This window comes from Phyllostomus hastatus, unplaced genomic scaffold, assembly GCF_019186645.2.
Source record: "Phyllostomus hastatus isolate PE091 unplaced genomic scaffold, TTU_PhHast_1.1 phas_contig_1, whole genome shotgun sequence".
In the NCBI taxonomy this organism is placed as follows: Eukaryota; Metazoa; Chordata; class Mammalia; order Chiroptera; family Phyllostomidae; genus Phyllostomus; species Phyllostomus hastatus.
In genome coordinates, this window is record NW_025333498.1 from 17,164,659 (window position 1) to 17,180,088 (window position 15,430).

The 15,430-nt window shown below is 36.0% G+C and overlaps 1 protein-coding gene across 1 annotated transcript in view; it reads left to right on the top strand.

Moving 5' to 3' along the window:
- Window positions 1-7,678, top strand: part of OLA1 (Obg like ATPase 1) — a 156,737-nt gene extending 149,059 nt beyond the window's left edge. Inside the window, exons 8-11 of the mRNA XM_045828950.1 lie at window positions 496-636; window positions 1,324-1,420; window positions 3,467-3,589; window positions 7,168-7,678. Coding sequence (XP_045684906.1) covers window positions 496-636; window positions 1,324-1,420; window positions 3,467-3,589; window positions 7,168-7,269 — 463 coding nt within the window. The 3' untranslated portion in view covers window positions 7,270-7,678. The remainder of the gene's footprint in view (window positions 1-495; window positions 637-1,323; window positions 1,421-3,466; window positions 3,590-7,167) is intronic.
- The last annotated feature ends 7,752 nt before the right edge of the window (window positions 7,679-15,430 follow it).

Here is a 15,430-nt window from a genome sequence, read left to right on the forward strand (position 1 = left end):
TGTAAACTCTTGTTAGTCTGAGAAGGAACTAAACTAGGCATATAGATATCTGGGTGGAACAAATTGTTTATTTATCAAAGACTCTTCAAAATTAGTTGGTACTTTTAGGTCTGATATCTATATAAACAGAACTTAGTTTTTGTTTTTTAAAAATTTGCTTTGTTAAGTAAGGAAAATAATTCAAAATTGAGGTTTTCAAGGGCACAGGTGTTAATGCTGAACAAATTTATTGTAACTTAAAAGTTTTAAAATATTTGTATAATAGTTCCTATAGATAATGTGCTAAAGTAAAACTGGATTACAGTAAAATATTATGGCGTATACCTGAAGCAATTGCTGCCTGTTAATGCCTTGACCTTGGAAAGCTATACACAAAAAGATGGCATCATAAAACCGTGCAATTCTTATGAATATGTATGTGCTACTTGATAATAATGAATGTGGTACAGTCATGCATGCACTACAAGATAATGTTGTGCCCTTTTTTGTCTACAGGTTGATAAAAATTAAAGAGTGGGTGGACAGGTATGACCCAGGTGCCTTGGTCATTCCTTTTAGTGGGGCCTTGGAACTCAAGTTGCAAGAATTGAGTGCTGAGGAGAGACAGAAGTATCTGGAAGCGAACATGACACAAAGGTTAATTTAGCATTCATTTTCCCTACACTTTATTATCAACTATTTCCTTGCAGTAATTTAATTGCTTGCGCTGATAGAATAATAAATGACAGAGTAATTACCATTATAAAGAGGGAATCTTCTCCTTTCTTTACCATGAGACAGAGTGAAAAGATTTATTTTAAATTAAGTTTTTAACTGTCATCTGTCATCTCTGTACGGTGTTTTAATTATAACATAGGTATTAGTTATGTATATTTTTGAGAAGCAACGATCGCCAAAACTCTTTCGTCATGTTCAGTGGGGGAGGGGAAAGGGTGAATCAGTTGCTTGAATTTTTTCTGAGTAACCGTAAAATATTGTTTAAACATTGGATTTCTGTCAAATAATTTTGTTTCTATGACCCACAACCTGGACATGATTAATATTGGAGGAAATAGCCATGATATGGGTAGGTCAAATATTTCTTTTTTATAGTAAACAATTCTAAACAGTATATTCAGACTAATAACAATTTGAACCATTTTTAAAGGGGTTTTATAGAAATAGTTATATGCTTTCTTATTTCTTCAAGTGCATTAGAAAGATGAATGGTCATTTACTAATATCTTTTAACATTTTCTGCTTGAAATGAATAATTTTAGCTCTATACAAATCTCTGGCACTATCAACTTGTGTGTTGAGTGAATTTGTTTCATTTTATTTCAGCGCTTTGCCAAAGATCATTAAGGCTGGGTTTGCAGCACTCCAACTAGAATACTTTTTCACTGCAGGCCCAGATGAAGTGCGTGCATGGACCATCAGGGTAAGATTCATACTTATTCATCAGCTATATCCAGTTCCACACTATTGAATTCAGATTGATATCACTGACTTTGAAGTTTGTCATGGTGGCGGTTAGCTAGTCATTACAGATGAGGTTTTTGTCCAGGATAACTTTAATTATTTGTGAGCTGCTGAACAGTGAAAGTGGAGCGGCATTGATTGAGGCAGGTAACAATTGATTCTGCCTATTACATAGTATGAATTTCTTCATCCTGTAGAATCTGTCTACCCTCCTCCTGTGGTCAGAGATAAGACACACCAGTATTGTGCTTGCTTAATCTGTGTGACTGGGTTTGTCTGCAGTGAAATTGATGTTGCTTTTCATTTTGTATTCGCTAAGTTTGTTTGGGTTGCGGGTGGTTCTTTCCTCCTTTGGTTTGCTCGGATTACATTTTCAGCAATAAAAGCAATATGACATCATTATGCTCTTCATAGATACAAAGTTGGGCTCAAAGAGCTAAACTCAATGTGTAATAATTCATGTCTTTTGTACTTCGAATTCATAGAAGTAGTGTTTATTGTTTTCAATGTTATATATTCAATCTTCTTTAAAAATGTGATTTGTATTTTAAATATTGATGTATACTGATTAGGACCAGAGAAAATGACTAATTTATTCCCAGAGGACAATAGAAACTGAACTGTAATGGCTTGCTTTTAAATGTAAATATATTGTAATATTCTACTGAAAAATATTTTGAAATATATGTGATCCCAAATAGTGTTATCAAACATAAAAATTATGTCAGAACTTTTAGAAATACTCAATGTCTTACTCATTCTTTTATTAAGCTTTTAAAATATATGCTACAAGATTAATTTAGTGCTGCTTTGATTTCTGTTTTCTCTGACTACCACAATTTATTGTAACATTTATTTTGATTTAATATGGATAGGAACATGGAGACAGTTCAACATAGTGTTAAATGTGTTGTGTGAATGTGAGATTCACTTTCCTTTTACCTCCTCTTCCCTTTGTAAAAAACAAAAATGTTTGATTGATTTCTAGCCAAGGTTCTTTACGTAGACTTAAAAAATAACATCAAAGCAACTCTGAATTGGTAAATAAATTGCCAGGGTTTATTTGTACTATATATTTTAAAGCCTTAAAACTTCTGAATGTAAGTATGCGTAACAGGAAAGATAACGTGTTCTGGGCTTGAAAATGTGAAAGCTGGTTTATCTTAAGACTGATTGTAAGTATCCATGATTTAATGTGCTGAGATATTTAGTCAGGTAAGCATCAGTGAGTAGCCATATTAACCCAATACATCTTTTATTGTAAAAACTGTGCTTTATAGTGTCAGACTTCTTATCACTTTAACATGCTTTATTAAGCAGTGTTTAGGTCACCATTACTTCTCAAATTTCTTTCCATGGTTGTGTGTGTCTGGGATGTATGTCCTTGTAATTTAACATATGGGGTAATTATAAGACATTTCTCTTCCCACATCAACTTGAATTTTTCTACATGATGGTTAGGAGCAGGGTATACAATGTAAAATGCTCAAAAATTGTATTAGGAAAACTTCAAAATTATTTGCCAAACATAGATGATATGATTTGTTGGAAATATCTTTAAAATGTCCCTTTATGTATTGATTTTTATATGTTCTTTAGATGAGCTGAAAATTTCAAGGCTTTTAAAGCTTTTTATCTTTTTAAAATCTTTGATAATTCATCTTGAAAGTTACTTTAAAATCCTTATTTTTTTCCCACTGTGAAGAATAGAAAATCGAAATGAAACCCAGGCCAAAACCAGACCACCGCATCTAAATCAATAAAACGGGCTGGCTGTTAGGAAAAACAAAGCTGTGCTTCGCTAATATCTCCTGGTCGGTCTGTGCTGAATCTGCTGCACAGATAGTGCCCCGTGTTGAAAATGCACTGATTGTGTGTCTGACATCTTAACTGATGTTAAACTAAGTTTAAGTCGCCCCCAACTGCAGATCAGAAAAAAGAAACTCTGTGTTTACAATCAGTCATCCTAAACGCAGTTCCTTTTCTCTGGTCTGTCTTTTCACAGAAAGGGACGAAGGCTCCTCAAGCTGCAGGAAAGATTCATACAGATTTTGAAAAGGGATTCATTATGGCTGAAGTAATGAAATATGAAGATTTTAAAGAGGAAGGTTCTGAAAATGCGGTCAAGGTAAGGAATTATTTTTTAGTTTCATATTTTGTAATTGTTACTAATAGGAAGGTACTCATGATCAAAATGAATAATCATCACTTAAACTGTGTGTCAGGGTTTGGTGGCACTATCAATTGATTGAAGAGCTATAGGTGTTTACATGCTCTGATAATTTTAAAATGTGTGAATTATGTTTTTCTAAAGCTCAAACTAGTTTTAAGAAATTATAAATAATTTCAAAGAATTTGTTTACTGATGGCTAGTAGAAATTTATACTTATTACACTTGAATGTCTTAAATAGAAGTAGCACTGTATGCTGATGATCAGTCCAAAGAAGGGGACAGAATATCTGTTGTTACTGAAACTTCATGGCTGTACTTTTTTTCAAAAAGATCTTTGGGAATTTGATTTGCTTTCTCAACACTAGAGGGCAGGTCCAAAACTGTGCTTTATTTTACCTAATAAGTATAATTTGATTTGCAGCCACAATAGTAAAGCAATGTTATAGGTGAGTAATGAATGATTTTTTATAATGTAAATTGTATTTCAGGCTTAATCTTGTTTGGCTTTATTAAGTTTTACTTAGCCGAATCTGGTAGGTATGTCGTCTTTAATTGATAGATAGGTCAGGTGATTAAACTGACATTGTAGTAAGCTTCTTTATCTTTAATTTAATTTTACATTTGAAAACTACCATAGAAAATGTGAAAGAATTTAAAGAGGCCTCTTTGTGCTTACTATTTCATAATTTGAAAGGAATGCAGAAGAGTTTATTTCAAGTTTAGTTTATTTTCACTGGTATCATTGGAAAGATCATACTAAGCAGCAGGACTTTAACAGAACTTTTGAAACCCAGGAAGAGGAGGGGAAACATCTTGGTATAATTGGTTCAATGTGGAATGAGAGCCATTTTGTTGTTTTAAAATGAGTGAGAGAAGTTACAGTTTATGACTAAACAACATCAATAACTTTGCTGTGGTGTCATCTGCATATCAGTAGATAGGTATGTAAATATTGAGATTGAACTTTGTCAGGAATACTAATTAGACTTGAAAATCTCAGTTTATTTTTCAACTTGCAACATCATGTTGACATATGTACTTTTTATACAGTAAAGATGATTAAAATTAAAAGATGATTAAACATTTTTTTCTTTTACTAGAATTTAGAAATCAGATGCTGCTTTTTTAAAATCTTGTGTGATAAGCCTGTTCCACCAGTCCTTAATAGATGTCTACATTGTAAAAGACTTGAAAGATATATAAATTGTGAATACTTCTTTTAACAACACAGGGAAACTTTATAGTATACATTAAAATACTTTCTGCTTGTAGAAATGCTTAACACAAATGAGGTGCTTTTATACTATAAATTGGAAATGATTGACATGTGGATTTTCAGATTAGAATACCATTAGTTGTTTTATGTGATTTTTAATCTCTAAAATATTTCAAAATTTGAACTCCAAGTAAACAAAGCATTTGTGGAATGTTTTATGCTCTTACAATAAATACTTGCATATTATCAAGTAGGTTTTATGTTTCAGAGCAAAATTGTATATGTGTGTATATATGTATATGTATCTCTAATACCAAGGCAGCATAACTAATTTAATGCCAGTGCTGTGAACTATATACCGAATAGCTCTGTGTGGGCTTTGTAGTCTACAGGGATATCACATTATTAGCAATCATATCTGCTTAGGCAAAGCTGGCTTCTACAGATGGCTGCTTTCAAGTGCAAATGAACTGGTTAGACGTGTCTTGTTTAATACATACTCAAGATTCACAAATGGGTATTGATTTTTTTTTCCAACCAGTGTTTCTGATAGCAGTGGAAAATGGATTAAATGGTCTCTAGAGAATTTAAAGGAACACTGTCACCTTTAATTAATAGTAAACTTGAGTGGTAACAAAGTATATAAACTTACATTAATATGTCACGTCAATATGTATTAGATTTAAATTGTATAGTTTTATAACAGTGAGCTTTATATTCTCAAAATAAGTAGCATATGGCCTTCAATACATCACTTGCCTTTATAAAAATCATGTGAGAGAGTGTGTGTGTGCCTTTTAGAATGTTAGAGTATCATGGCTTTTTAAAAATTAGCTTTGTTTCAATAGCACGCATTGTTAGCAGGTGATTTTTTCATTTGTAGTCTAGATATTTGAAAATATGCTTACTACAGCTCTGTGATCTGGTTTGTTGATTTTTAACCTTAGATGTAAGATCTTCATTAGTGATATGTCTTGTTAGTATAACTGCACTTGACTTTGAACATTCTTATTAATATGTTCAAAGGGAAGTTGTTGGGCAAAGGTTTTGTGTTCTCAATAAATTCTAACAAAAGCAAAATACTTTTGAGAATTTTTTCCAAAAGATCCTCGAGCCCGCGTTGTCAATGGTAGGATTACATGGACTGTGTCAGTTTGTACATTAGTGAGCGTGGTTGCTGAAGAGCCTGTTGTGCTTAGGGTGATGTAGTGTGTGTGCTGCACCATGGGGTGAACCTAGGTCTCTGGAACTGCCGTGTGTTTGCATTAGAATTACTGGCCGATTGCATGTCTAAATCTGCATACCAGCAGGTGGAATCAGTTGCTTTGCCAACTGATAGACAACTGGAAAAAATGTCTGTCTTTGCAATTCCAACCTGTTAGAGAGTCTGCCTGTAACTAGGGCCATTCGTATAGGCCTACCTCGTTTTACTGCACTTTGCTTCATTGTGCTTCACAATGTTGCATTTTTTACAAATTTAAGGCCAGACCCTCTGCATGCAAAAAGATTACAAATCACTTTATTGCAATACTCACTTTGTTGTGGTGGTCTGGAACCAAACCCATGGTATCTCCAAGGTTCTTCATGATGAATTCTAGTACACACCACTATGTATGGTCATTGTCAAGATTAAATCAACTACAAGGAAATAATTTGAAAACCATGCAGTACAATTGATAGTAATTTTTCTTGTCACAGACCATATTTTCAACGTCAGCAATATCACCACAGAATTTCTTTAAGAAAATACAGAAGCCTTGCCCAGGCTGGGTAGCTCAGTTGGTTAGAGCATCATCACAATACGCCAAGGTTGTGGGTTCGATCCTGGGTCAGGATCAGCACATGCAAGAATCAACTAATAAATGCATGGATAGGTGTAACAAATCAATGTCTGTCTGTTTGTCTGTCTGTTTCCCTCTCTTTCTTCCTCTTTCTAAAACCAATAAATAAAAAATTTCTAAAAAGAAATAAAGAAGTCTTAAACTAGTTATGTAGTCTTTTTTTCATACCTGGTTTGATCTTGTTTTGTTACAGTGACTTGCTGGATGTTTACAGACACATCAGAAATGTACCATAAACAGCATGTAATGAAACTTAATGATATTGGTGTAATTACATTTATGTACCAACAATTTAGTGGAGAATACATTATGATTATGTATGTATGGGAAATCTAATTCTGCCCAAATCAGGAATACTGTGCTTCTCTCTGAGTCTAGTTTTTCATTTTTTTAATATGACCCAATAAGTATAATACTTTGTGCCTTATGCATTTACTTGTACAATAATCCCTTTCTTCTGTATTTCCTATTTGCAGGCTGCTGGAAAGTACAGGCAACAAGGCAGAAATTATATTGTTGAAGATGGAGATATTATCTTCTTCAAATTTAATACACCTCAGCAACCGAAGAAGAAATAAATTTCACTTATTGCTCAGATAAACATACAATTTCCAAAAGGTGTATGATTTTTTAAATTAAAATTTCTGAAACTGAAGGGACAAACAGAATTGGGGGTGGGAATCTTCTACAAACAGAATTATTTTTATTTGTTCTAAAATTAAAATGCTGTGTACCTCCAATGAAAAATGCAAGTTCTCTAACGTGAGCAGCTTTGCTTTTCACGTGATTAAGACCCCACTCCAAACTGCAGAAGCTTTCCAGGAACCGCATTACTCTCATGATACTTCATTAATCTCCATCATGTACGCCAAGCCTGACACCACTGACAGTGAGGACAATGTGGCTTGCTCCTTTCTGAATCTACAGATAATGCATGTTTTACAGTACTCCAGATGTCTACACTCAATAAAACATTTGACAAAACCAGCCTTGGTGTGTTTGGGGATGTCTGTATTGACTGGCTGTGGTGTGCTGAGTGCGATACGGCACCTGGTGGTTGCTGATTACAGAATTTTAAGGCGTGTGTGTGACACAGTAACTGGCAGTGTGGGGCAGCTGCAATTGGATCTAAAAAGTGAGTCTTTCATGGGAATCAGAAGAATAGTATACCAGGGATTTGTTTCAAGAAAGTTAATTAATTTGTAGATGGACATTTATTGAAGGATGATAGCAGTGATGCTACAAAGGATATAACATGAGTGACTGGGACCAAAAGCAAAAAAATGTGAAAAAAGTCTGCCTCAAAAATTAAGGGATCGTTGTTGTTCTTCTGACCATATGGAAGAGAGTGTTTATTTTTAATCTTTCCTTTGAGATTATGAAGTTATTGTGAAAACTAATCCATTCATGCCTGGTGGTTGTTTTTGTTTAAATTCAGTAGTGAGTGTAAACATTTATTACTAAAAAGATTAGACCTTGAAAATAAAAAACTTATTTGTACTTGCTATCAAAATATTTTAGACAAGTTGAAATTTTCGTGTGTGTAAGTTAAGCACTTTCGAAAATTGTAATAGGAAATTCTGAAAGAAAATAATGACGAGTTAGTCATGTGGAGACCAGTTGGCCCTCAGCCTCCTTCTCTAACATGACAGTCTTCCGGCTCTGTCCTCCCCGCGCCCGCCCCTTCTCTCCCTGGTCACACTCCCGCAAGCCCTCCCTTGTCACCAGCCACAGTCCTTTTGTCCTCCTCTGTGGCTATAGGGCCATTTCAGTGGAATGCAGATTCATACCTGGGTCAGCCCTTTATTCTGCTGTTTTACTTTGTCACGTCAAAGATAAGGAAATATTAAAACACAGGCAAACTTAACATGGAAACTTGATGTAGCACAAAAGGCAAGAAAAAAGTGAGTTTAAAGGGGCTCTGGCTATACATAGGAAAGGGTGTTTAAAGAGGATTCGGTTGAATAATTAATGTAATTTAGAAGCTTTTAAGTGAGTATGCTCTTCTCGAGAATCAGATGCAGGGGTCCCCCCATCCTCAGGGATATATGTTCCAGAACCCCAGTGGGTACCTGAAACTGAGGGTACCCCCGAACACTATATATACTGTGGTTTTTCATACCTGTGATAAAGTTTAATTAATAAATTAGGCACAGTGAGAGATTAAGAACAATAATAAAATAGAACCTTTGTAATATACTATAACAGAAGTTACGCAAATGTGGTCTCTACTAGCCGATCTGATAACTGAGGCAGCTACTAAGTGACTAGCAGGCAGACAGCATACACAGTGTGCAGATCCTGGATGATGGGGTCACTCGTGTCCTGGACGGCACAGAGCGAGACAGCGTGGAATTTCACCATGCTATTCAGAACACTGTGTGATTTAAACCTCAATTGTTTCTGGAATTCTTGACTTAATATTTTTGGACTTCAGTTGACCGCAGGTAACTGAAACTGCAGAAAGCAAAACCACAGATAAGGAGGAACTAGATGGAGCAAGATATTCTGTTGCAAATATAAAAATTAGTAAACTGCAGCAGAGAAATAAAACTAAGTGAAAATTTTTAAAAAACAGCTAAATAAAACATGAAACTCAGGCACAAGTATAGTTGACCAAGTTTGCTGTGAAAATTCTTGTATTTCTGTATTGGAGGAACATATAGATTAGTAGATTGTTAGGGATTTTACTAGTATAAGAAGTCAAATACTTTGCTTTTGAGTCTTCTCCAAAGTAAACTGCGTAGACTTCATAAATAAATTTGAAATCTCATTTAGAAGCCTTTAAGATTGTGTAATTTACATTGCAGGACAGAACCATTAATAAGAGGCATAAGTTTTGAGGTAACCACATTCATTAGGGGCTAAAATTAAATGCTAAAAATGTTTAATTTGATTAGAAGTTCTGCAACATTCTAAATATGTGTACAAATTTTATTTTCTGCAAATGTTGAGGATTCCAAGAACTTTTACATTTTGATAACTGAGAGTATGCCTATATCTTCATATTTAATATCGATGATAATCATATGTATTTTTAGGATTATAAGTGAGTATTTTTTTCACCTGTCTATAGCTCCATCTTAACCAAATTTGTAGTTAAGAGATTTATTTTTGCCCAAATTTGGAAAAAGTTTGCGATGACATTTAGCTTAGTTTTATCATATTACCTTTGTAACTTGCTCTTTGGGCACCTGCTCCCAGATCAGAGCCACAGCCCCTTCTTCACCCCCCAAAACTCCAGGCATCTTTCGTCATCAGCATAGTTGGATGTGAAGCTTCTGTTCACTTATAATTTGCCAGCTCCACTTGAAAAGTAAGTCTTCTTACTCATGTTTAATCAATTTTCCTACATTTAAGTCCAGGTCAATGTTTTATCCTTGGTATTTTCAAAACTCCTTTGTAACAACTCTGTCCCCCTCAAAGAGTCAGGGAAAGAAAATTCCTTCTTTTCCTGTCTTATATTTTTCTGATCAGTCTACTTAAATGCACTTAATACTCTTTTTTATTTTGCCAGATATTTCAAATGTGTTGATTATCTCTAATGGCTAACTGCTTTAGCTGGGAAAATTGATCTCATCTATTTTAAGCTAATAGAAATACACGGGCAATAAAATAAAAGAGCTAGGTTTGACCTTTGAGTGACTTTTTTGTCTCCTTCTAACTGATTTGGGGCCCCTTATAAAAACTGACCGTTCTTGAATTGCCCTCATACTATATGAATATCTGAACCACTTATAAATTAGTATCTCACTGAAAAGCTCGCATCGCAATCAGGAAATATAAAAACAAGGGACCTCACTGATCACACAGGCCACACTCCAGGGTTTTTAAAGCACGTACCTGATCTGGTCCTTGGCTTTGCCATCTAGGGACTTGATTTGTTTCAGGTCAGCTGATGCTGTGTGTAATACTTTCCAAACTTTAGAGTCTAATTTGTAAACTAGAATGCAAGTCCTTTCACTTACAGTAGAATGTGTTTGTGATACATAAATAACAAAGGCCCATACTCAGGAGTCAGGAAGCCAGGATTTGAATCCTGACTGCACCACATGCTAGATGTGTGACTCCGGTTAGGCAAGTCAGCTGTAATATGGGGACGAGACAATAGAATCTCCTCCACAGGGTTGTTGTGAAGGTTAAATGAATTTATACATGTAAGATGCTAAAACTGCTTAGCACCTACTAAGTGTTTAGTAGATGTTGGCAATTCTTTTAATTTAAATTTGGAGTGTTATAGCATCTGTATCCACTCAAGAGACCAAATCATAGAAGGGGAAGTTGCTTGGTGAATGTAAAACTAGGCAGAACCTAAAGGTTCTTCAGGAAATCACTTGTGGGATTTCTAATGGACATTCCCAATTGAGTATACTTCTGTTTACTTGATGAATAAGCCAGTTGATTAGTTGTTCTTCTGTATGGCCATAGTAAAATGATAAATAATTACAGCATTTCTTCTAAGGACAGATGAGAGTGGGAGATAATAGGGGGATCTGCCCATTTAGCATCGCAGACCTTTAAGCTTTAGAGTATGCAACAGAATTCTTAATGAAACAGGAAAAACCAGTCACATGAGTTGGGATTTTCAGAGCCAACTCTTCCTGTCATTCTGGACTTACCGCTGCCCAAACCAGACAGTGGCTTATTTTGATGCTGTTCCGGTGGAATACTTCTCTGCCTGCTTTCTTACTCTGGACAATAGAGTTGCTTTCACCTTTTGACTACTAAACTAAGGAGGTAAGAAGCCTTCACCAGGTGCCCGAAGGCCCGCGGAGCCATTGGGTAAGGGCAGTGCATTCCTTCTCCTGCCGCAGGAGTGTGGGAAAGATGAATAAAAAGCGGTCTTTGACTCTCCTGATCTTCATGAAAATTGCCTATTTTTTTTTCGGGTGAAATACACCCCTTTGGTTTGCCTTAGAGTACAAAAAATAGATCACATCTTCATTTAATTACATTCAATCACATTTTCTAGTCCTCTTAATATAGTTTTATAATGCACTCTTCAGATCATAACTGTCTCTGTTTGAAGGAGGTTATTTGCAGATTATGTTATTTCAATGTTGATTTTACTCAGAGAATGACATGAGGGTCTGCTAGTTGCCTACCAGAATGCATTTTTCTTTTCATACTTTAGAGTAAAGCTGGGTACTTGGCCGTCCTGCTACGGACTGGTTCATTCCCAGCCTCCTTCCAGCTAGGTTCAGGTCACGTGACTAAGTTCTTGTTGGTGGAATGTGAATGAAGGTGGATTCCAAATGTAGACCTTAAAATGATGGATGTGTGCTCCCCAAGAACTTTTATTCTTCTAGAGAATCCATTAATAATTCACACAAGGACAGTACCCTAGGGGACCGTGGAGCGACAGTAGGGCAGGAACTTGCATCTCGGAAGGACCCTTGGGAAGACAGCACCCAGTAACCCGGCTGCTTACCTTTGGGCTGGTACATGAGAAAGAAAGAAACCTTCAGATATTCTTGAAGCTACTGTACTTGAGCTGCTGTGTTTCTGTTGCAGCAGCTTAGTTTCTGCCTTAGAAAATACAGATGTTTTCTGTACTTATCTCCTTTATAACTTATTTGGAGCTTCTACCTTCTGTTCTGTGTTATGAAAACAGCTTTATAGGGTGAAAAGAGCTTAATCAGATCGACATTGAGATACCCCTTCCACCACTTAGATGTCACTACTTTAGGTTCTTCATATGTATAGTGAAGATCATTGATGGACTAGGTCTGTCCAGAAGGTATCCAGCCTTCAGTAATATGAAAAATAGAGATGTTTATTGAAGAAGATACAAGAAACAGTGTACGAAGGACAATGATGCCTCAGTCCCCTTCAAAATAGACACCTCGGGACCTCACACTGTTCTCCCAATTGCCATCAGCTGACCCATCATATTTCCCTGAATCTCATTGACAGAAATCTCTTCCCTTTCAAAGGTGATTTTAGTTTTTGGAAAAGCCAGGTGTCACAGGGCACCTAATCTGTGCTGTATAGGGGGGCTGAGTCACTTGGGTGGTTTGATGTTTTGCCAAAAAAGTCTGCACAAGACATGATGCAAGGGCACATTGTTGTGATGAAGCCGCCAGTCACCAGTTGCCCATAGCTGCAGCCTTCTGAATCATCCGATAGTTTCCACAGGGGAATGTTCAAGCTTAACACAAAATCTGATGCTACTCACTCAGTCATTTTGAATGCGGTGGCCCACACAGTACACATGCTCACTCAACAGAGTCTACCAACCCCACTGACTAGTAGGGTGAAGTTGTCATTGTTCACACGTGTGCATTCCAGTCCACTCTCCTTGGCTGCCAGGTTACATTGATGTGCAAAGCGTCCTCATTATATTAAGTGGCTGGACTTTTTCTGGACAGACCTTGTATAAACTGCATACAAAAAATTTGTTAATGCACAAGATGACTCAATTGGACAGTATGCATGTTTCAGAAACTGATAAAACATTGGTTCCCATAGATGGGAAGATAAATAATTTTCTGTGATCTGAAGAATTGAAATCTATATCCACTATCATAGGTTTCAACTGTAATGACAAAAATAATTTGAAACAATTTAAATATCCATCAATATAGGAAAATGGTGGAACAAATTATACATCCATGCAAAAGAATACCTTCATGATGGGGAGAAAATGCAGACAACTGTAACTGAACAACAATAAAGTAATTTTTAAAAAAGAATAGACATTCATTTGTGGCTGAGATTTAATGAAAAAAAAATCTTCAGGCTTTAAAAAGAATAAAGTACATCTATGTGAGCTGGCACAGAAACATTTCTTACTTTGCTTTGTGAAAAGTAAGCGCCAGGACAAAATGTATTGTATGGTTAGAAACATAACCTCGACTGGTGTGTTTCCTTTCAAATAGTTGTATTTGTGTATGTGTATACATCTACACATATTCTTACATAAATGGGGTTATATCTAATTGTTATGCAATTTTTCACTTAAATGCCTGAATTAAAGATTTGAAGGCAATGTAAAATTGCAACTAGTATTACATCATGTCTGAGGACTTTTAAATATTCATTAAAGCCAAGATAAGAGGAATGAAAAAGGATCCAGCTATCAAAAGAAGAAGGTACGAGCATCTCAAGCAGAAGGAACAGCAAATGCAGAGACGGAGGCAGGAAAGAACCTGGCGTTCTGGGGAGAAGACAGGAGGCTGGAGTGGCTACAGTGGAATGAGTACAAGGTTCTCAATTACACAGAGCTTCGTATGTATGATGCAGTGCTGGGATTTTATTCTAACTTAAACGGATAGCCACTAGAGGGTTTTAAACAAGACAGGCATATGATCTTATTTATATTTTTAAAGATCACCTGGAATCTTGACCCATCTGCCACATTACCCAGTCCTCCCAGCTGTGAGAATGAAGCAAAGTGCTGGCGGACGTGCAGAGGGCAAATGGAGCAGAGGCCCTGGGAGCAGCACTCGGCCCTATCGGAGGCTAGAGAAGTGCACCAGACGTGCCTTACTGGCCAGGGCAGCACTGTCCCATAGAAACATAATGCAAGCCATGCATGTAATTTAAATTTTTCTAGCAGCCACATTTTTAAAAGAAATAATTCATCTTAGTAATATATTTTATTTAACCCTATAAATCCAAATATCAATATTTTAACATGTAAGCAAACTAAAAATTATTAAGATGTTTCAGATATTTTTCTTTCATACTGAGTCTTCAAAATCTGGAGTGTATTTTATACCTACAATACATCTCAATTCAAACTAGCCATGTTTCCAGGTTCCGGAGCCACATATGGCTTAGTGGCCACTGTAGTGACCAGTGCAAGTCTGGGGCTTTGTCCTTCCCACTAAGGAATTTAGCCTGAAATCTCATCCCCATTTGATGTCAACAAATCTCAAAAAAAGCCACTTTGCTCAGGCTGGTTGTGTTGTCATTTAAAGCTGCATGTTAAAAATGTATGATAAATCTTCACTTCCATTATTTTTTTAAGAAAAAGTTTAGGTGGTTTGACTAGAGGATGACAAGGAGAGACTAGTTATAGTAGTACCAGTAACACTGACTCTTGCCCTGGCCAGGTAGCCCAATTGGTTAGGCTAAGCATTGTCCTACACCAAGGTTGTGGGTTTGATCCCTGGTCAGGGCACATAGAAGAATCAGCCAATGAATGCATAAATAAGTTCAACAGCTCTCTCTTAATTCAATCAATCAATCAATCAATCAATAAAAAGATTGACTCTGAACATGGACTGAGTATAAATGGAATGATGCAATTTGGTTTGATCTGCTTGCTAGAGGAAGACACTGATGGATTGAATGAGAAGAGGGAAGGGAGAAATTAAGAATGAACCCTATTCCGGGAGTATATCCAAAGAAATCCAAAACATTAAACCAAAAGAATGTATACACTCCCATGTTCATTTCAGCATTATTTACCATAGCCAAGTTATGGAAGCAAATAGACGAGCAAATAAAAAAGCTGTGGCATATATACATGATGGAATACTACTCGGCCATAAAAAAGAATGAAACCTTCTTGCAACAGCGTGGATGGACCTAGAGGGTATTGTCCTAAATGAAATAAGATGAAGAGAAAAAGACAAATACCATATGATTTCACTTAGATGTGGAATCTAAACAACAAAATAAACAAAACTGAAACACTCAATACAGAGAACAAATGGGTGGTTGCCAGGGAGAAGGAGGATTGTGGGGCTGGGTGAAGAAGTTGAAGGGATTAAGAACTACAGACTGGCA